The sequence below is a fragment of the Mycothermus thermophilus genome (assembly GCF_041956435.1).
Source record: "Mycothermus thermophilus strain CBS 625.91 unplaced genomic scaffold VTJ04scaffold_1, whole genome shotgun sequence".
Lineage (NCBI taxonomy): Eukaryota > Fungi > Ascomycota > Sordariomycetes > Sordariales > Chaetomiaceae > Mycothermus > Mycothermus thermophilus.
Window position 1 is genome coordinate 1,619,554 of NW_027191427.1, and position 14,055 is coordinate 1,633,608.

A 14,055-nucleotide genomic window follows, 5' to 3' on the forward strand; every position below is an offset into this window, starting at 1 on the left:
TGTCGGGTTCATCAGGCTGGACAGAATCCCACTCGGACGGGAGCAATCGTTGTCGAAGAAATCCCGGCTCGGCGCAGGAAGGAAAAAGAATGCTGGCTCGTTTGTGAGGGTGGGGACTGGGAAATCCAGTCGGCCAGCGTAGTTGTAGAAGATGGCGCCGGGATTGTCGAGGAGGTGACACGGAGTCAGTCCCAACGCAAAGGTCGACAATGCAGAAAGCCAAGACAGCGTCTGGAAATCCATCGAGTTCTGCTGCTGCGTGACATCACCCAACAAGAATGTCTTGGGCAGCACGTGGTCTTGGCATTCAAGCCCCATGGCAGCCCTAACCCGAACCTTTGGAGCATTTGACTGACATCTTCCAGGTTTGCATAAACCTCGGATCAACCGCCCGAAAAAGAAGCTCAAACAGAAGTATTCAATGACTAGACTTAAGTAGATGTCGAGTTCTCGGCCCCAAGGATGACAACAACGTACTACGTCTATGATCCAAGACCCCCTCAACGACAACATTTCCAAACAACATGAAGAGGAAGAAAGAGACGAACAAACTTGAAAAAGACGAAGCCTCGAGGCTTCAAGGAGCCTACTTCTGCCTCGGGTCATCCAACCGCCCCCCTTCCCCCCGGTTTCATTCCGTGGCCCTTTACGTTCAGTTCTAGAGAAGTGGACTAAAGGAGAAATTGAAATTGTCGGAATTGAAATTGTCGGAATTGAAATTGTCGAAATTGAAATTGTCGGAATTGAAATTGTCGAAATTGAAATTGTCGAAATTGAAATTGTCGAAATTGGTATCGTCGAGATCGGTATTGTCCAATTCACGCGGAAAATTCTCCGGGAGATTATCAGCGTCGGGGAATGTGTTCTTAACGTCCTCGTCGCTTTTGTAAATCTTGAGTCCTTCCTTAGTAGCAGCCGGAGAATCAGAAGACATCGTTTCCTCGCCGGATGATGCGCCCAGTTCCCAGGGACCAGCAAGGGGCTGGTTATTATCCTCCAGTGACGTCGGCGTGACTTCTGTGCCGTGAGTCAATGACGGCAGTCCTTCGGCTGGTGGCGCTGAATCTGGGTCCTCTGACGACGATCCATTAGACTCATCTGCCTGCTGCACGGTCCGGACGTCATCGACGCCGGCCGCAGGACCAGTGTTGATGTTTTGTGGCGTAACGGGAGTTGGAGAGGTCCGGATGAGCGGTTGAAAGAAGGGTTCGCTGTGTAAACCCTGGGGGTTCGGATTGGCCCTTCCAATGTCACCGTTTGGAACCATAGTAGTTGAGATCGCCTCTTGCTGAGTACTGCTGAGTATCGGCTTTTTGAAGCAGGATTCCCTCCCAGGAGGCAGAGGAGGGGATCGGCTTGCTTGGCGTTTACCCTGGAGTTGAAGACGTTGAGAGACCAGAAGACGCACATTCTTGGCTTGTTTGTCCATTTCAAACATCTCGCCAGCGACGCGTGGATCGTCTTTGAATCTCAAGACCAGCTTTATGTTCAAAAGAACCCATTCCAAATCGACTAGTTCGACCTGGCCGGTAATACGCCAAGACGGGAGAGCAGCGGACGATGGGCCACCAGCAGACGGCGGTAGAGATACACGTCGTGGGGTAACAGTAGGCCGCTGGTGGCGTTGGTCTTGGATGGCTGGTAGGTGGACACCCGATGTGTAAGGAACCTGACGGGCAGGGTGCTCAGGATGTTGGTGAAGAACAACCGCAAGTGGCGGCGAAGTTTCGTTCTCGGAGTGACTCTGGGACTGTGATGCGTTTGCCAACAGGCCACTGGTGTTTTGCCCTGAGAGATGTGTTGTCAGCCCGACATGTCCGCAATATAGGTGTATTGTTGGAGTGATCAAGGTAAAGTTGAAGTGGGTGCGCGGAGGGAGGGCGGGTGAAGGGAAAAAAAAAAAAAAAAAAAANAAAAAAAAAAAAAGGACCATGTATACCTGAAAACTCACCCGTGCTGTTTTGAGTCCCCCGGGCCTTCAACAAGATGCTCATCTCAGCCGCATATTCTGCCCACTGAACGTCGCCGTACTGCTTGTAGATATGGAACCCGTCCACCATTTCGAATATATTCTCCCGAGTCTGGCTGCTCCGGCGACAGTTGGCGGTTTGCTCGATCAGCTTCCTCCAAGCATCCTCAACATCCGGGGGCAAACATGGACACTGAGCCGAGTTCTTGTCTTGACCACATTTGGTGGTGTGCTTCTTTTTCCGATCCTCGAGATCCTCCCGACTGGGAAAGAAGATGAACCCACACGTCTCACATCGGTTGTGGCGTGAGTGATATCGCTTGATGTGTTCACTGTCGTAGAAATGATCAGTAGGTGAGGCCAGGTGTTGGTTTTGCAGCCAAGTCTCTTACCGAAACAATCTGAGCTCTCCAAAGGCGGTGGCACAGGGGTGTTTTTTGCCTTGCTTGACCTCAAGGTTCTGATCATAATAACAGCAGCGTCGGACCCATCCGGGTTCGAACTTCATCCACGGTGGGAGACTACCCAGCCATCTCAGGGACACTTCCTCCGGTCCCAGGTTCGTTTCCTGCCCATCATTCCCGGGCAGCTCTCTAAGCGGTGGGTCCGGAGGCTTCGAAGGGAAGAAGCTCATGGCTTTGAGTCCCAGTCCAACGATACCAGAAGTGGTTGGCCTTGGCTAGAGAACCTAGCAAAGACCCTGCAAGATCTTGCTGATCTTCTGCTGTGAACGCTTCTGGTGAAAGTACGTCACCAGCTTTTCACCCAGAGACTCGTGGCGACTGCCGTGAGAGATGACCTCTATTACGAAAGGTTCCGACTGAGACAACGATAGTATGCGCTGTTGGGCGCTGTGGATGAGGCCGAGGGCGGTTGTGTCGTTGTCAGAATCGTCGCTGCAATACCGGAGAACTGGGTACGTGAGCCGCTTCTCGCTGAGTCGCTGCTGAAGTCAGTAACATGTCTGTCATTCTCGGCCATCAGGCGAGACGGAGGATAATGCAACGGAACAGAATCAACCGAAGAGAATTACCACATACCTGCTCCTCAAACGAGGATTTCTCAAGCCCGGACATGTACATTGAGGAGAGAACGAGCTCTGCAGAGGTGATCCCTCAGTTAAGCATGAGGAGGCTCGTCGGTTTCTGCTTCACCTGAACTCAAAGGGAATGGGAAGAGACCCATAGTCATGGTATACGCCATTTTGAACCCGTTTAATACATTTCCTGAACTCTGGGATCGCAGCGATTGAGATGCTGTCTCTGCTACTAAGAGTCGGATGAGAGATCGCAGCGATGAGGTTTGTGGCTGAGCCTCACGCCGCAAGTCGCCATTAAGCTTCTTCCCTGACCCTCCTTCACAATCTACAGAGATATCATTGGGCCACCATCATTGCCAGAAAGCCATCCTACTGGACCAGCTGTCACCGCAGCTCCCAGTCGGCCATGCGCCAAGGAGACATGTGTCTGTGGATATGAGCAGTTCACTTTACCTTGGTGTTGTGAGAGAAGGGCGGTCTATTGGTACTCAAAATCCATCAATGGCCCGAGGAAAGCTGTTTGTCGGTGGGTTCGGCGATTGTTCTCTTCGGGGCGATTTCTCGAGTTTTGTTTTTCTCAATGTCTATGTTGTCGAGCATGTCGTCTGTATCCGTGGCCAGGTACTGAGTAGCTTGCCTACCTGCGTACCTTAAAAGCATTTAGAAGAGTGCATGTCTATGAAAACATCATATAGCGTACGCTTGTCGGGCTGCTCGCTTCTCCTTGGCTCCAAGTTTATTGGATGTACGCTGAAACATCAGTGAGTAAAATAGGAAAGAGAGATGCATTTCGGACCGTAGGCAACCGTCAATCCGGACCGTAGCCCTACCATCTCCATATATAACCCTAACCCGTACATATGAAGACGACGACGACGATAAGAACTACAGATTACCGCCGTCGCCAGCGCTCTTGGAGAGAATAGGGGAAGGCAGGGAAGGTAGGGGAGGGCAAGGCAGAGAGGGCTTGAGCCTTCGTCCGGGACGTAGGCACGTAAGATTAGAGTGGTGGAAAGACGACTGTGTTTGGGGCGTATTATGGGTAGCGGGTCTACGTACCTATATGGTTAGACCTTGAAAAAGGCCGTAGCCTCTCGATTCAATTGTGTTTCCCAAGCGATCTGGCGACTACAGGGCGATTGAGTTCGATATTCTTGACCATGATGTTCGCGGTGTTGATGGCTCGGTGGTAGCGAGGAACTACGGGTTAGGGTTGTGTGTGTAAAACTGGTGGGGCTACGGTCCGGATTGACGTTTGCCTACGGTCCGAAATGCATCCCTCATAGGAAAATAGGTACATCATCAGTCACCCCGCCCCCTCCCCCCCCCAAAAAAAACGGACATCATTATAAGACCGACGTGAACGATTGTCTTGTCAGCTCTCCTTCATAAGACCCCATTCGCTGAATGACAAAAAAACAGATGCGAATGTTCTCCTGACTCTACCCGTAGCAGAACATGGTTCTGTAGGCATCGAGATCATCAAGAATGCAATCTAGAGACAGCCAGATTCAGGTCGGGACCAGTCGATGTAGCATGCGGCGTTACGATCCAGTGCATAGGAGGGAGCTTGTAATGTGCAGCCAGCCCAGTTTGTTTGTTTGCTTCAGGGGCGAGCGGGTCTGTTTGAAGCCAAATGTTGCGGAGCACCCAAGCAACACCAGAGAACGCCAGGGAAGAAATAGTATTGCCTTCGACAATATAAGTGTTATCGCAATGTAAAAACTCTAGCCCCAAGTGGCTCGTGACATTGAGTCCAGCAATCGAAACCTTTATCCCTTCCAAATCCGAGTGCAGTCGCTAACTATGCCTCAGGGAGAAAAACCTAGATGGACGTCCAACCACTCCTGTTCTCTTCCCTCAGCCAAGATCTTACGATCAATAATTCGGGTATTCGCATCAACCACCTTGTTCCCACTGGCAGCAAGATGAGAAGGGGAATCAGCGGTATCCCTGGAGGGGCTGGACGGTTGGTAACCAAAGAAAGTGTTGGGACCACGTTCCACATCGTATTCTGTGCCGGGACGGTAGACATTAGTTGAATCCGTGTTGGCTGTTGGGCCCGAGGTCATGGTTGGCGTTAGAGCTTTCAAAATCTCGAAGTAGCTATCCTCCAAGCCATCGTGAGGGACTTCTGAGGACAAGAGATTCGGACTCGAGGTTTCGAAACAAATTTCGTCTGGGACTTCATCGAAGGCGATGTCAGGCGTAGGATTAAGGTGGATGTCGTCACCATCTTCGTGGTCTTGGATGTGAACCTCTTGGCTTGGACCGCCCTGGATTCCATGAAGAATCTCTCCAGGCTCGAAAGAGACCGCCGGGAAAACATCGTTGGCGCTTGTGTTGGATGTCTCCTCTGGCGCAGCAGTATCATCGAACGCTTCGCCGAGCTCTTGTTTCGTTTCAAGTGATCCTGATTCGGCATTGACGGCGGCTCCGTCTCCAGGCCGTGGATTCTTCGTTTTCGCAACATCGCTAGCCCCGTCCAAAGACCTATCCGCGCCGCCGGCAGGACCGAGGTCCTGCGTTGTTATCTCCTTTACCTCAGCAGTTGTTGGCATATCGGGGCTGTAGGCTGGAATCGTGTCTGCTTGAGAAGCTGTCGGTACGTCAAGCTTTTGCCTTGGGATCTTCTCCGGAATGGCCACATTTGACATGCTTCTTTTCCTCTTCAAACGACCCCGTATGCCTTCCGACGAGGGATCAGGTCGACCCTTTCCATGTGTCTTTGCCGGGGATGATGAGCTGTTTGACTCATTTTTCTTCGCGGCTCTGCGAGCCCCATTTCCCTCGGTTGCTGCTGCTTTGTCCCGGGTCAACCAATCTGAGAAATCGCTTGGCCAATATCGAAGTGCAGGCCTCATTGTCTTCGGTGACAAGGGGCGAACGACGCGAGGCCTGGGTGTCGCACATACCTGACAGTCCTAGTGGACGTTCTTTAGTCAGGAGTCGGATCTCAAGTTCGCAACGCGCTCGTTGAAGTCCGAATTTGCTCTTCAAACTGTTCCAGTCCGGGTCCTTGGGGTATTGTTTCTTAAGACGCTCCCACTTCTCCTCAGTCTCCCGAGACATGCAGAGGAAACGCTTGCCCTCGGCACGTTCAGGCAATCTGCCTTCTTCCTTGCACGAGTGAGACTCCCTATGCTCGGCCGCCTCCTGCTTCGTGTATCTTCTCCAGTTCGTAGGACAGCTGTGGCATCGCATACTAAACGCATGATACTTCCAAATATGCTCACTGCCCCAGGGGTGGCAGTTAGACGATCCTGGTTTCAAAGAAGGAGCAATGCGTTCAACCTACCGCCAGTAGTTGTTCTTTGACAGAGGCCATGCATCTTTGCAGTGGTCGTCGACACCGAGATCGGGACGATAGTAAGGACACCGGAGCATGTACTCAGTACCCACAGTCAGGTTGCTCTGAATTTTGGGGCTCGGTCCGCCCTCTTCCTTCTCAACACCCTGGTCGCCACTCTCGGATGTTGCTGGAGTTGTCCTGGTCGCTCTCTGTTCCTGGGCTGCTGGGTGCTGCCCAGTGGAACAAGACGGGGCGTCTGTTAGACGCGGGGAGCTCATCGTTCGCCCACAGGGGTTGGTTTCGATCCGTGTCGCTTTGAAGTTGGACCTTTGGGGATTTTGGAGCAACGGCCTTCAGGAGAAGCTGGTTTATTTTCTGAATTTTTCGCCTGGACCTCTTCGAATGGAAAAAAATCGTCACCTGCTCAAGCGCCTGGACGGCCTTTGCCCCCTGAGACGTCTCGCTGGCGCTGGTCTGCGGTGATTGAATGAGAACCAAGGACAATTGGCGCTCTCTGCTTTTGATGACACCGAGCGTGGTCGTGTCGTTGTCCGGGTCGTTGAGGCAAAAGCGGAAGATTGGGTATGTGAGCCTCCGACCCAACATCTGAGAAGGTCAGTCAGAGGTCCAATTGTTGGTCATCAGGCTGATCTCTAGTAGAAACAGTGCATAAGAACTGGCTGGGTGTGCTTGAGCAGGAAGGACACATGAGGGGAAAGGGGGTGAGTGGCTTCACAAATATACCTGCCCCGAATTGGAGGAGGATACTCCAGACATAGATGGATGCTGGTCGTTGACACTCGAATGACTGTTTTCTCAATGGGTAGAATGAAGGCTTGGATCGGATCGGTCTGTTGCGAGGCCGAGACGGGGTAAAGAATGTTGTGGTTCATGGCGAGGTGTTATCAAGCTCCAGATTTCTTCAGGATACTTAAGTACTCTTTCTAGGCGAGTTGGCAGGCACGTAGTGAAAGTATGAGGACAAAATATCGCCACGATGGAATGGAGTATTTCAGGTTGGCCGCCTCCACCAACGTGATCCAAAAGCGGAATCTCGATGATCGCCGAAGTCTCACCGGTGGCCTTGTCCCTAAGTTGCACTTCTCTGCAGTTGGGCTGACAAGCCTCACCCAATTGGCCGATCAAGCGACAAAGGCGAGATGTATGTACCGCGGAAAGATGCCGAACAGGAGAAGTTCTGAACCCGGACATGAGGGTTGATCTTCCGACCATGTGAGAGCCTCAATGTCAACTGCTTCATGCTCTTCCTTGCGGTTTTCATTTTTCATGTTTTGTCTTTGCGAGCAAAGGCCGACACGGCTCTCAATATTCCCTGCCAATGTTATGTCAATATCCGCATTGCTTCCTCTATCCCAGTGCACACCACGCGAACGTACCCCCTGCCCGATCTCCCCAACTCCCCCAGGAGAGCATATGAAGGGTAAACCATCGCCACGATGAAAATGGCTGCAATTGCCATGAAGGAGAAAATTCCAGAGCCTTGGCACAATCGCTGATGTGTGGATCGGGAAATGCGGACAGTACCAGTGCATGCATAATGCATGCCATGCGAGTTGCTGCAGAATCCTGCGGCGAAGAACGCCAAATGACGGGCGGAATACCTATTCACTCCTCCATCAAGTTGATGGGTTGACCCTCAGCAGCTGCGTAATCCTCATGATAACGGATCAGATCGTCAGGATTACAGGCGATCATGGCCAATGCAACAAGGAAACAGAGCGCCAAGAGGAATGCTCCCACTGCGTGTCTCCAGCCTTACAGTGCTTGGCGGCGGGATGAAAAAATTTCTCCAGACATATGCTGCTGTGGAATGTTTTGAGAGCTGCATGGACTTTATTGCTCAGTACCACGTGCAGTATCAAGTAGGGATGTCGAGATCTGGCATTGCCCCAGGCATCGAGCTGGAAACGGAGAAGGCATCCTCTGCCCGTGGGCGGCGTCGGTATCTCAAGGATTCGTTGGTCCTATCAGTTCGTCCATCCACCTCAGCGTCACTGTCTCCCGCGGCTTCGGCTCGTGATTCTCTGGCGATTTCCATACCCCTGGCTTTGCTTGCGGATCGCTCAGCGTCTGCAATGGCTTCTTCGCCGCCCCGCGTGTTTTTCTTGCGTGGCCACATGCTTGGAAGTGCAATTTCTTGGAATCGCGGCTCGACGCAACGCTCGTCAAACCAGCGGTGAAGTCGCGACTCGACTAGCTGGGCAATCTTGGGCACGTCCTGCAGGCGTGAACGACTTCCTAGCAGGCTGCGGACAGAAAAGTCCAACCTGTAGTCGTCGAGGAACGTGAAGGTCATCTTCGTTGGCGTGTTCTCAGATGGGTTGCTTGGGATAAAGGAGATGGATAGCGTGCCGCTGAAGCGCACAACGGAGACAGCCAGGGCCACAGGAAGGGCGGCACTGAGTCGCTTCGGGAAGTTCAGGAGCAGTTTCGTCTCCACGGCCAAAGTGATCATGTCGCTGAGGTCCACGTCCATCCTGGCCTGAAGACGCACACCATCCCGTGTGGCCATGTTGGCACCAAAGACCTTGTCGGCCCGGAGATCGAGTCCATCCTCATCCACTGGGATGATTCGGCAATTGCTGAAGATCGGGAAGTCCTCTCCGAGAGTCAACTCGGTGACGCGGATCTCATCGACAAAGTCAGGCCGTGACGGGCCATTAAGGGCCTTGGTGAGTGAGGTGAGGATGGCATCGTCGTGCTGGGCGTCGCTGCGGAACTGGGCAATAGTCTGAGCAATGAGGACGTTGAACCAGTCCAGACTCTCCGGCTGGTGGCTGTCCACCTTGTAGTATGTCTTATCGAGGATGGCGCCAATCGTCAAGGTCGGAGGGCTCGACCGTAGGATGCTGGATTTCTTCTTGGTGAGGGTTGGCTGCGGGCCCTGCTGGCGGCTGTTGGATTCTCTGAGACTCAGGATGGATTTCTTGTGGGCGAGGGTTCGTGATCGCCGCTCTCTGGCGCGGATCGCAGCAGTAACTTCGGGTGAAGGAGGCTCGCCAAAGATGAAAAATCTGATGAAGGCAGCAATCAACAGGACGATGGAGAGCTGGCCCAGGATAAACCCCTGGGTGAAGGAGAGTCTGCGTCACGCGTCAGCGCCCGAATCGGCATGTTCAGTCTTTAGGCAGAGATGGGGAGGACAACTTACGTCGGTTCCGACTTGGTTGGACAAGCATCTTGCACCATACTATCCATTTCGGCCACTCTCTGTGATCAATTGCATCCTATGCCCGACGAAGGGACCAGTATGGTTTGTGTTGGACGTTGGAATCACCTGTGGAGACCAAGGAATTTGCCGAATCCACCTCCCATGCTTGTTCTCGAGGTTTCATCCCAGGGCATGGCGCGCGTTGGGGCCAAGTCCGGTCCGGTGGGCATCCTTATCTTATCGGGGATTACTTACCTCTGCTGGAGCTGTTGGACGGAAGGATCCACCGCAGCACCTTCAGCGGACGCCAGCCCGAGCAACATCCCCTGGAATGCTGGCCACTGACAGCGGAGTCCCTTCAGTCACAGGCATGGATGCCTTTCTCTCCACCTCCCATCCAGCGAGATACTCCTCATCAACGCAACAGCTCAAAAGAGGCTGATGAGACTGGCCCGAAAGAAAATTACCACGAAAATCACCTCAGTTTCAGGCGGAGACGACCTAGTTGAAGGGGGCGACGGCCATGTCGCATCGCCATTCTGGTGATGTGTGAGAGGAACTTGGTTCCTCGCTGACGTGCCTGGTCCATCCGCTTAATTGATTCATCAACCAAATCGCCAGACTCCCCTGTTTCGTCTCAAAAGAGGACACCAACAATGGACGTTGTGCAGGCCTCATCCGGCTATGTCACCAAGATGGTGACAGCCGGCGAGAGCGCCACGGGTGCGCCGTCGGCGAAGATGAAGATCCTCCTGCTTGACAGGGAGACGTTGCATTTCATCTCTGCGGCCGTCACGCAGTCGACGCTTCTCAACCACGAGGTATATCTCATGGATCGCCTGGACAACCCCAACCGCGAGAAGATGCGCCATCTCCGTTGCCTCTGCTTCGTGCGCCCTCATCCCGACTCCATAGGACTTCTCATCGACGAGCTGAGAGAACCAAAATATGGCGAGTACCACCTATTCTTCAGCAACGTCGTCAAGAAGTCGACATTGGAGCGCCTGGCCGAGGCCGATGATCATGAGGTGGTCAAGCTGGTCCAGGAATATTTTCTGGATTATGCCGTCATCAACCCGGACCTCTTCTCTTTGAACATGTCTCTGCCCATGCACCGTCTTTGGAGCGGCAACCCGGACACATGGAACACGGACTCGCTGCAACGCGCTACAGAGGGCGTAATTGCCGTCCTCCTCAGTCTCAAAAAGAAGCCCTTAATCCGCTACCAAAAGAACAGTCCGCTGGCAAAAAAGCTCGCCTCCGAGATTCGCTACTACATGACCCAGGAAGACCAGTTGTTTGACTTCCGGAAGGTAGACACACCGCCACTGCTCTTGATCTTGGATCGCAGGGAGGATCCCATCACCCCACTTCTCATGCAGTGGACATACCAGGCGATGGTACACCATCTGCTCGGCATCAACAATGGCCGTGTCGACCTGAGCAGCGTCCCCGATGTTCGGCCGGAGCTCAGGGAAATTGTGCTTTCTCAGGACCAAGACCCGTTCTTCAAGAGGAACATGTACCTCAACTTTGGCGACCTCGGCAGCAATATCAAAGACTATGTCGAGCAGTACCAGTCCAAGACACAAAACAGTGCCAACATCGAGTCCATTGCCGACATGAAGCGATTCATTGAGGAGTACCCTGAGTTCCGGAAGCTCTCGGGCAACGTCAGCAAACACGTCACGCTCGTCTCGGAGCTCAGCAGACGGGTTGGCACCGAGAACCTCCTTGAGGTCAGCGAGCTCGAGCAGAGCATTGCTTGCAACGACAACCATGCAGCTGATTTAAAGGTACCATCTGCTTCATCCTTCCCCCAACATAATCTGGCTTGTTCAACTTTTGTACACTTACTAACAATTTCCAGAAAATCCAACAACTCATCCAAAACCCCTCCGTCACCCCCGAGAACAAAGTCTACCTCGTCGGACTCTACGCCCTACGCTACGCAAAGCACCCATCCAACTCCCTCCCCATGCTGATCGACCTCCTGACCGCGGCCGGTGGCGTGTCTGCGCGCCAAGCAGCCCTCGTCTCCAAGCTCCTGACGTATCAGCGCTCGCTACAACAGTCAACGTCAGGCGGGTCAGGCATCACAGAACTATTCGAATCGACCGGCCTCTTCAGCGCGGCCGGGTCGCGCTTTAAGGGCCTCAAGGGCGTCGAGAACGTCTACACCCAGCACTCGCCGCTGCTGGAGACGACGCTGCACCAGCTCGTCAAGGGGAAGCTGCGCGAGGCTCAGTATCCGTTTGTCGAGGGTGGGGGCACCACGCGTGACAAGCCGCAGGATATTATTGTTTTCATCATTGGGGGTGCTACGTATGAGGAGGCCAAGATGGTGGCGGGGGTTAATGCATCCAGCCCTGGCGTTCGGGTTGTGTTGGGAGGGACGACGGTGCATAATGCGGCGACGTTTATGGAGGAGGTGGAGGATGCGGTTGAATCGTGGCCAGAGGCGGGGAGAAGGAGATAGGGGAGCTTAGGTCATGAGGGAGGAAGAGTTATGTTACGAGGAGCGCTGGGGCCGGACTGTGGTTGTGATGCACCCGGTTTGAATCATTATTAGGAGTTAGAGTGTGGTCAGGGTAATTCGAAAGCACTTGGGTTAAACCAAGAGCAAGTTGAAATAGTTCCTCCTCTAACTGTACCTATCACCACCATCACCGTCTATAACCTCATCCACACCTCTATCCCATTCACCCCACCTTTCAAGAATTTGTCCCTTCCGTTGCCACCTTACACCAACCTCACAGAATCCATGCATCCATACCCCGCCGCCACCCCTCCCTCCTCACTCTGATCCCCCTTGGTCCTCAACAAATACCCAGCCTCCTCATTCCTCACCACCTCCCCGGTCTCCCGGTTCCACAGACACGTGCCATACACTCCAAGCTCACAGATCACCCCGCCTTGCTCCACTTTCCCATTCCCACGGAGAATTGTGTTCACTGCAGGCGGCGGCGTAATCAGCTCCATGAGGATGTACGACCCCCAATGCTCCGGGGGAATCGCGGCCAGCCGCGCCGGGATGGCAGACTTGTACACGTTGTTCCCGCCGCCTTCGCGCTGCGGCTTCATGACGTAGCGGACGCACCGCGCGGGGTCGGTGGCGATGGCGCGCGCGAGGAGGCCCGCGGGCGAGCCGTCCAGCGGGTAAATGTTGGTGAAGGTCTTGCGGATGGCGGCCAGGGCGGCGGCGTCCGCCGGCGAGGGCAGGAAGCGACGCAGCGCCGAAGGGATCGGGTCATCATCATCCCCGCTGCCCTCCGGGGTTGCGAGAACTTGTTGCACCTTCTTCATCCCCGCCAGCTGCGTGAGGACGGACGGGCAGGTGATGGCGTTGGAGCGCTCGAGCTGGTAGCGCGCGTCCCAGGCCGCGGGGGTGGGGTAGTCGCCTGGGCCGTAGCCGGCGCGGAGGTAGGCGACGGCGACTTCGAAGGTCAGGGAGGGGTTGTGCGGGGGGTGGTACAGGAGCTCGCGACGTGGGGAGGACGTGGCGAGGGTAGTGTGGGTGAGGATTTGGGAGAAGGGGAGGCGGAAAACGGGGATAAGATCGGCGTTGGGCCCCGGGGCTTGCTGGACGGCGTATTCGAGATGGCGTTGGTCGAAGACGTTGCGCTCGCCGTCTTGGACGAGGAAGAGCACGCAGGTTGGGTGGCCCAGGGCGGATTTGCCATAGGCGTGGTAGGCGGCAGCCAGACCGGCGGCGAGGCCTTCGGTGCTGCGGTTCTCGGGGAGGTCGAGGGAAGAGGGTGGAATGGGATTGCTCAGAAAGGGGTACTCAGTCTTGGCTAGGTGTCTATGAGATTGTTATATTAGAGGTCGACATCTGAAGGTCTGCGAGTCACCAAAGGAGCGTACTTATGCAGCAAAGATGTCCTTGAAGATAACCCGCCGAAGGAGGAGGCAATGGTGTTGAATTCGACCTGCTTAATCTGCAGCTTATCGCCATCTTGGTGTACCATGTAGTCGGACCGGAAGAGACCTAAAGTGAGGCTCTACAGAGTTGATGATGAGAAGGTATCCCACATGAGTCGGTTTGAGTAGTCTCACCTGCACATAGCCCTCCTCCTTCACGCGCAAATGAACTTTCCATAGATTGTCAATGAAGTCATCTCCGCCGGCAACCCTACGGATGTTAGTGGTAGACACCACAGATATTTTAGGTGGCTGGTAACGTACTGCTTGACAAGCTGTCCAAGGAACTCTTCGTCTCGGCTGATGCGAGCATACAGCTCATTGTATTGAGTTTGAACAGCTTTGGCCTCCTCAAAGCAGGATCTTGGAAAAGGACTGGGGAAGAGCGTGACCGGCGCACCCGTAGCCAGCACTCCTTCTTCATCCCCTGGATTTGTAGGTGGTGGTCTCACAGCGAGGCCATGCGCTATGGTCCAGTCCTTAATTGTTTGCACCAAACGCTCCAGTTCGCGGGCGTCTTCCAACACCGGAGGATACGAATCGCCTGTAAGGGACGTCATCTTGATTGAGCAAATTGGTGTTGGGACAGGAATTTAAGTGTTCAAGTACAATGTCGGAGGTAGCTGCCTGGAAAGTGGGTTGGATCTTGCAAGGAAAAA

The 14,055-nt window shown here is 53.9% G+C and overlaps 7 protein-coding genes across 7 annotated transcripts; 1 reads left to right on the plus strand and 6 right to left on the minus strand.

The window, feature by feature from the left end:
* Positions 1–658: 658 nt before the first annotated feature.
* On the minus strand, positions 659–2,603 carry VTJ04DRAFT_598 (uncharacterized protein; the record flags this gene model as incomplete). The annotated part of the gene is made up of 3 exons (XM_069364151.1): positions 659–1,788; positions 1,952–2,301; positions 2,362–2,603. The coding sequence occupies 3 exons, from the start codon at positions 2,601–2,603 to the stop codon at positions 659–661; spliced, it is 1,722 nt and encodes a 573-aa protein (XP_069223208.1).
* A 54-nt stretch (positions 2,604–2,657) lies between these two features.
* On the minus strand, positions 2,658–3,051 carry VTJ04DRAFT_599 (uncharacterized protein; the record flags this gene model as incomplete). Its single annotated transcript, XM_069364162.1, has 2 exons — positions 2,658–2,912; positions 3,010–3,051. The coding sequence occupies 2 exons, from the start codon at positions 3,049–3,051 to the stop codon at positions 2,658–2,660; spliced, it is 297 nt and encodes a 98-aa protein (XP_069223209.1).
* Positions 3,052–4,819: 1,768 nt separating this feature from the next.
* Positions 4,820–6,578, minus strand: VTJ04DRAFT_600 (uncharacterized protein; the record flags this gene model as incomplete). Its single annotated transcript, XM_069364175.1, has 3 exons — positions 4,820–5,808; positions 5,924–6,243; positions 6,307–6,578. 3 exons carry the CDS (start codon positions 6,576–6,578, stop codon positions 4,820–4,822), a joined length of 1,581 nt encoding a protein of 526 aa, XP_069223210.1.
* An 864-nt stretch (positions 6,579–7,442) lies between these two features.
* VTJ04DRAFT_601 (uncharacterized protein) lies at positions 7,443–7,869 on the minus strand (the record flags this gene model as incomplete). The annotated part of the gene is made up of 2 exons (XM_069364186.1): positions 7,443–7,633; positions 7,698–7,869. The coding sequence occupies 2 exons, from the start codon at positions 7,867–7,869 to the stop codon at positions 7,443–7,445; spliced, it is 363 nt and encodes a 120-aa protein (XP_069223211.1).
* A 310-nt stretch (positions 7,870–8,179) lies between these two features.
* VTJ04DRAFT_602 (uncharacterized protein) lies at positions 8,180–9,519 on the minus strand (the record flags this gene model as incomplete). Its single annotated transcript, XM_069364197.1, has 2 exons — positions 8,180–9,404; positions 9,473–9,519. 2 exons carry the CDS (start codon positions 9,517–9,519, stop codon positions 8,180–8,182), a joined length of 1,272 nt encoding a protein of 423 aa, XP_069223212.1.
* A 609-nt stretch (positions 9,520–10,128) lies between these two features.
* VTJ04DRAFT_603 (uncharacterized protein) lies at positions 10,129–11,951 on the plus strand (the record flags this gene model as incomplete). The annotated part of the gene is made up of 2 exons (XM_069364208.1): positions 10,129–11,268; positions 11,343–11,951. 2 exons carry the CDS (start codon positions 10,129–10,131, stop codon positions 11,949–11,951), a joined length of 1,749 nt encoding a protein of 582 aa, XP_069223213.1.
* Positions 11,952–12,214: 263 nt separating this feature from the next.
* On the minus strand, positions 12,215–13,956 carry VTJ04DRAFT_604 (uncharacterized protein; the record flags this gene model as incomplete). The annotated part of the gene is made up of 4 exons (XM_069364219.1): positions 12,215–13,277; positions 13,340–13,476; positions 13,532–13,607; positions 13,661–13,956. The coding sequence occupies 4 exons, from the start codon at positions 13,954–13,956 to the stop codon at positions 12,215–12,217; spliced, it is 1,572 nt and encodes a 523-aa protein (XP_069223214.1).
* Positions 13,957–14,055: the final 99 nt, after the last annotated feature.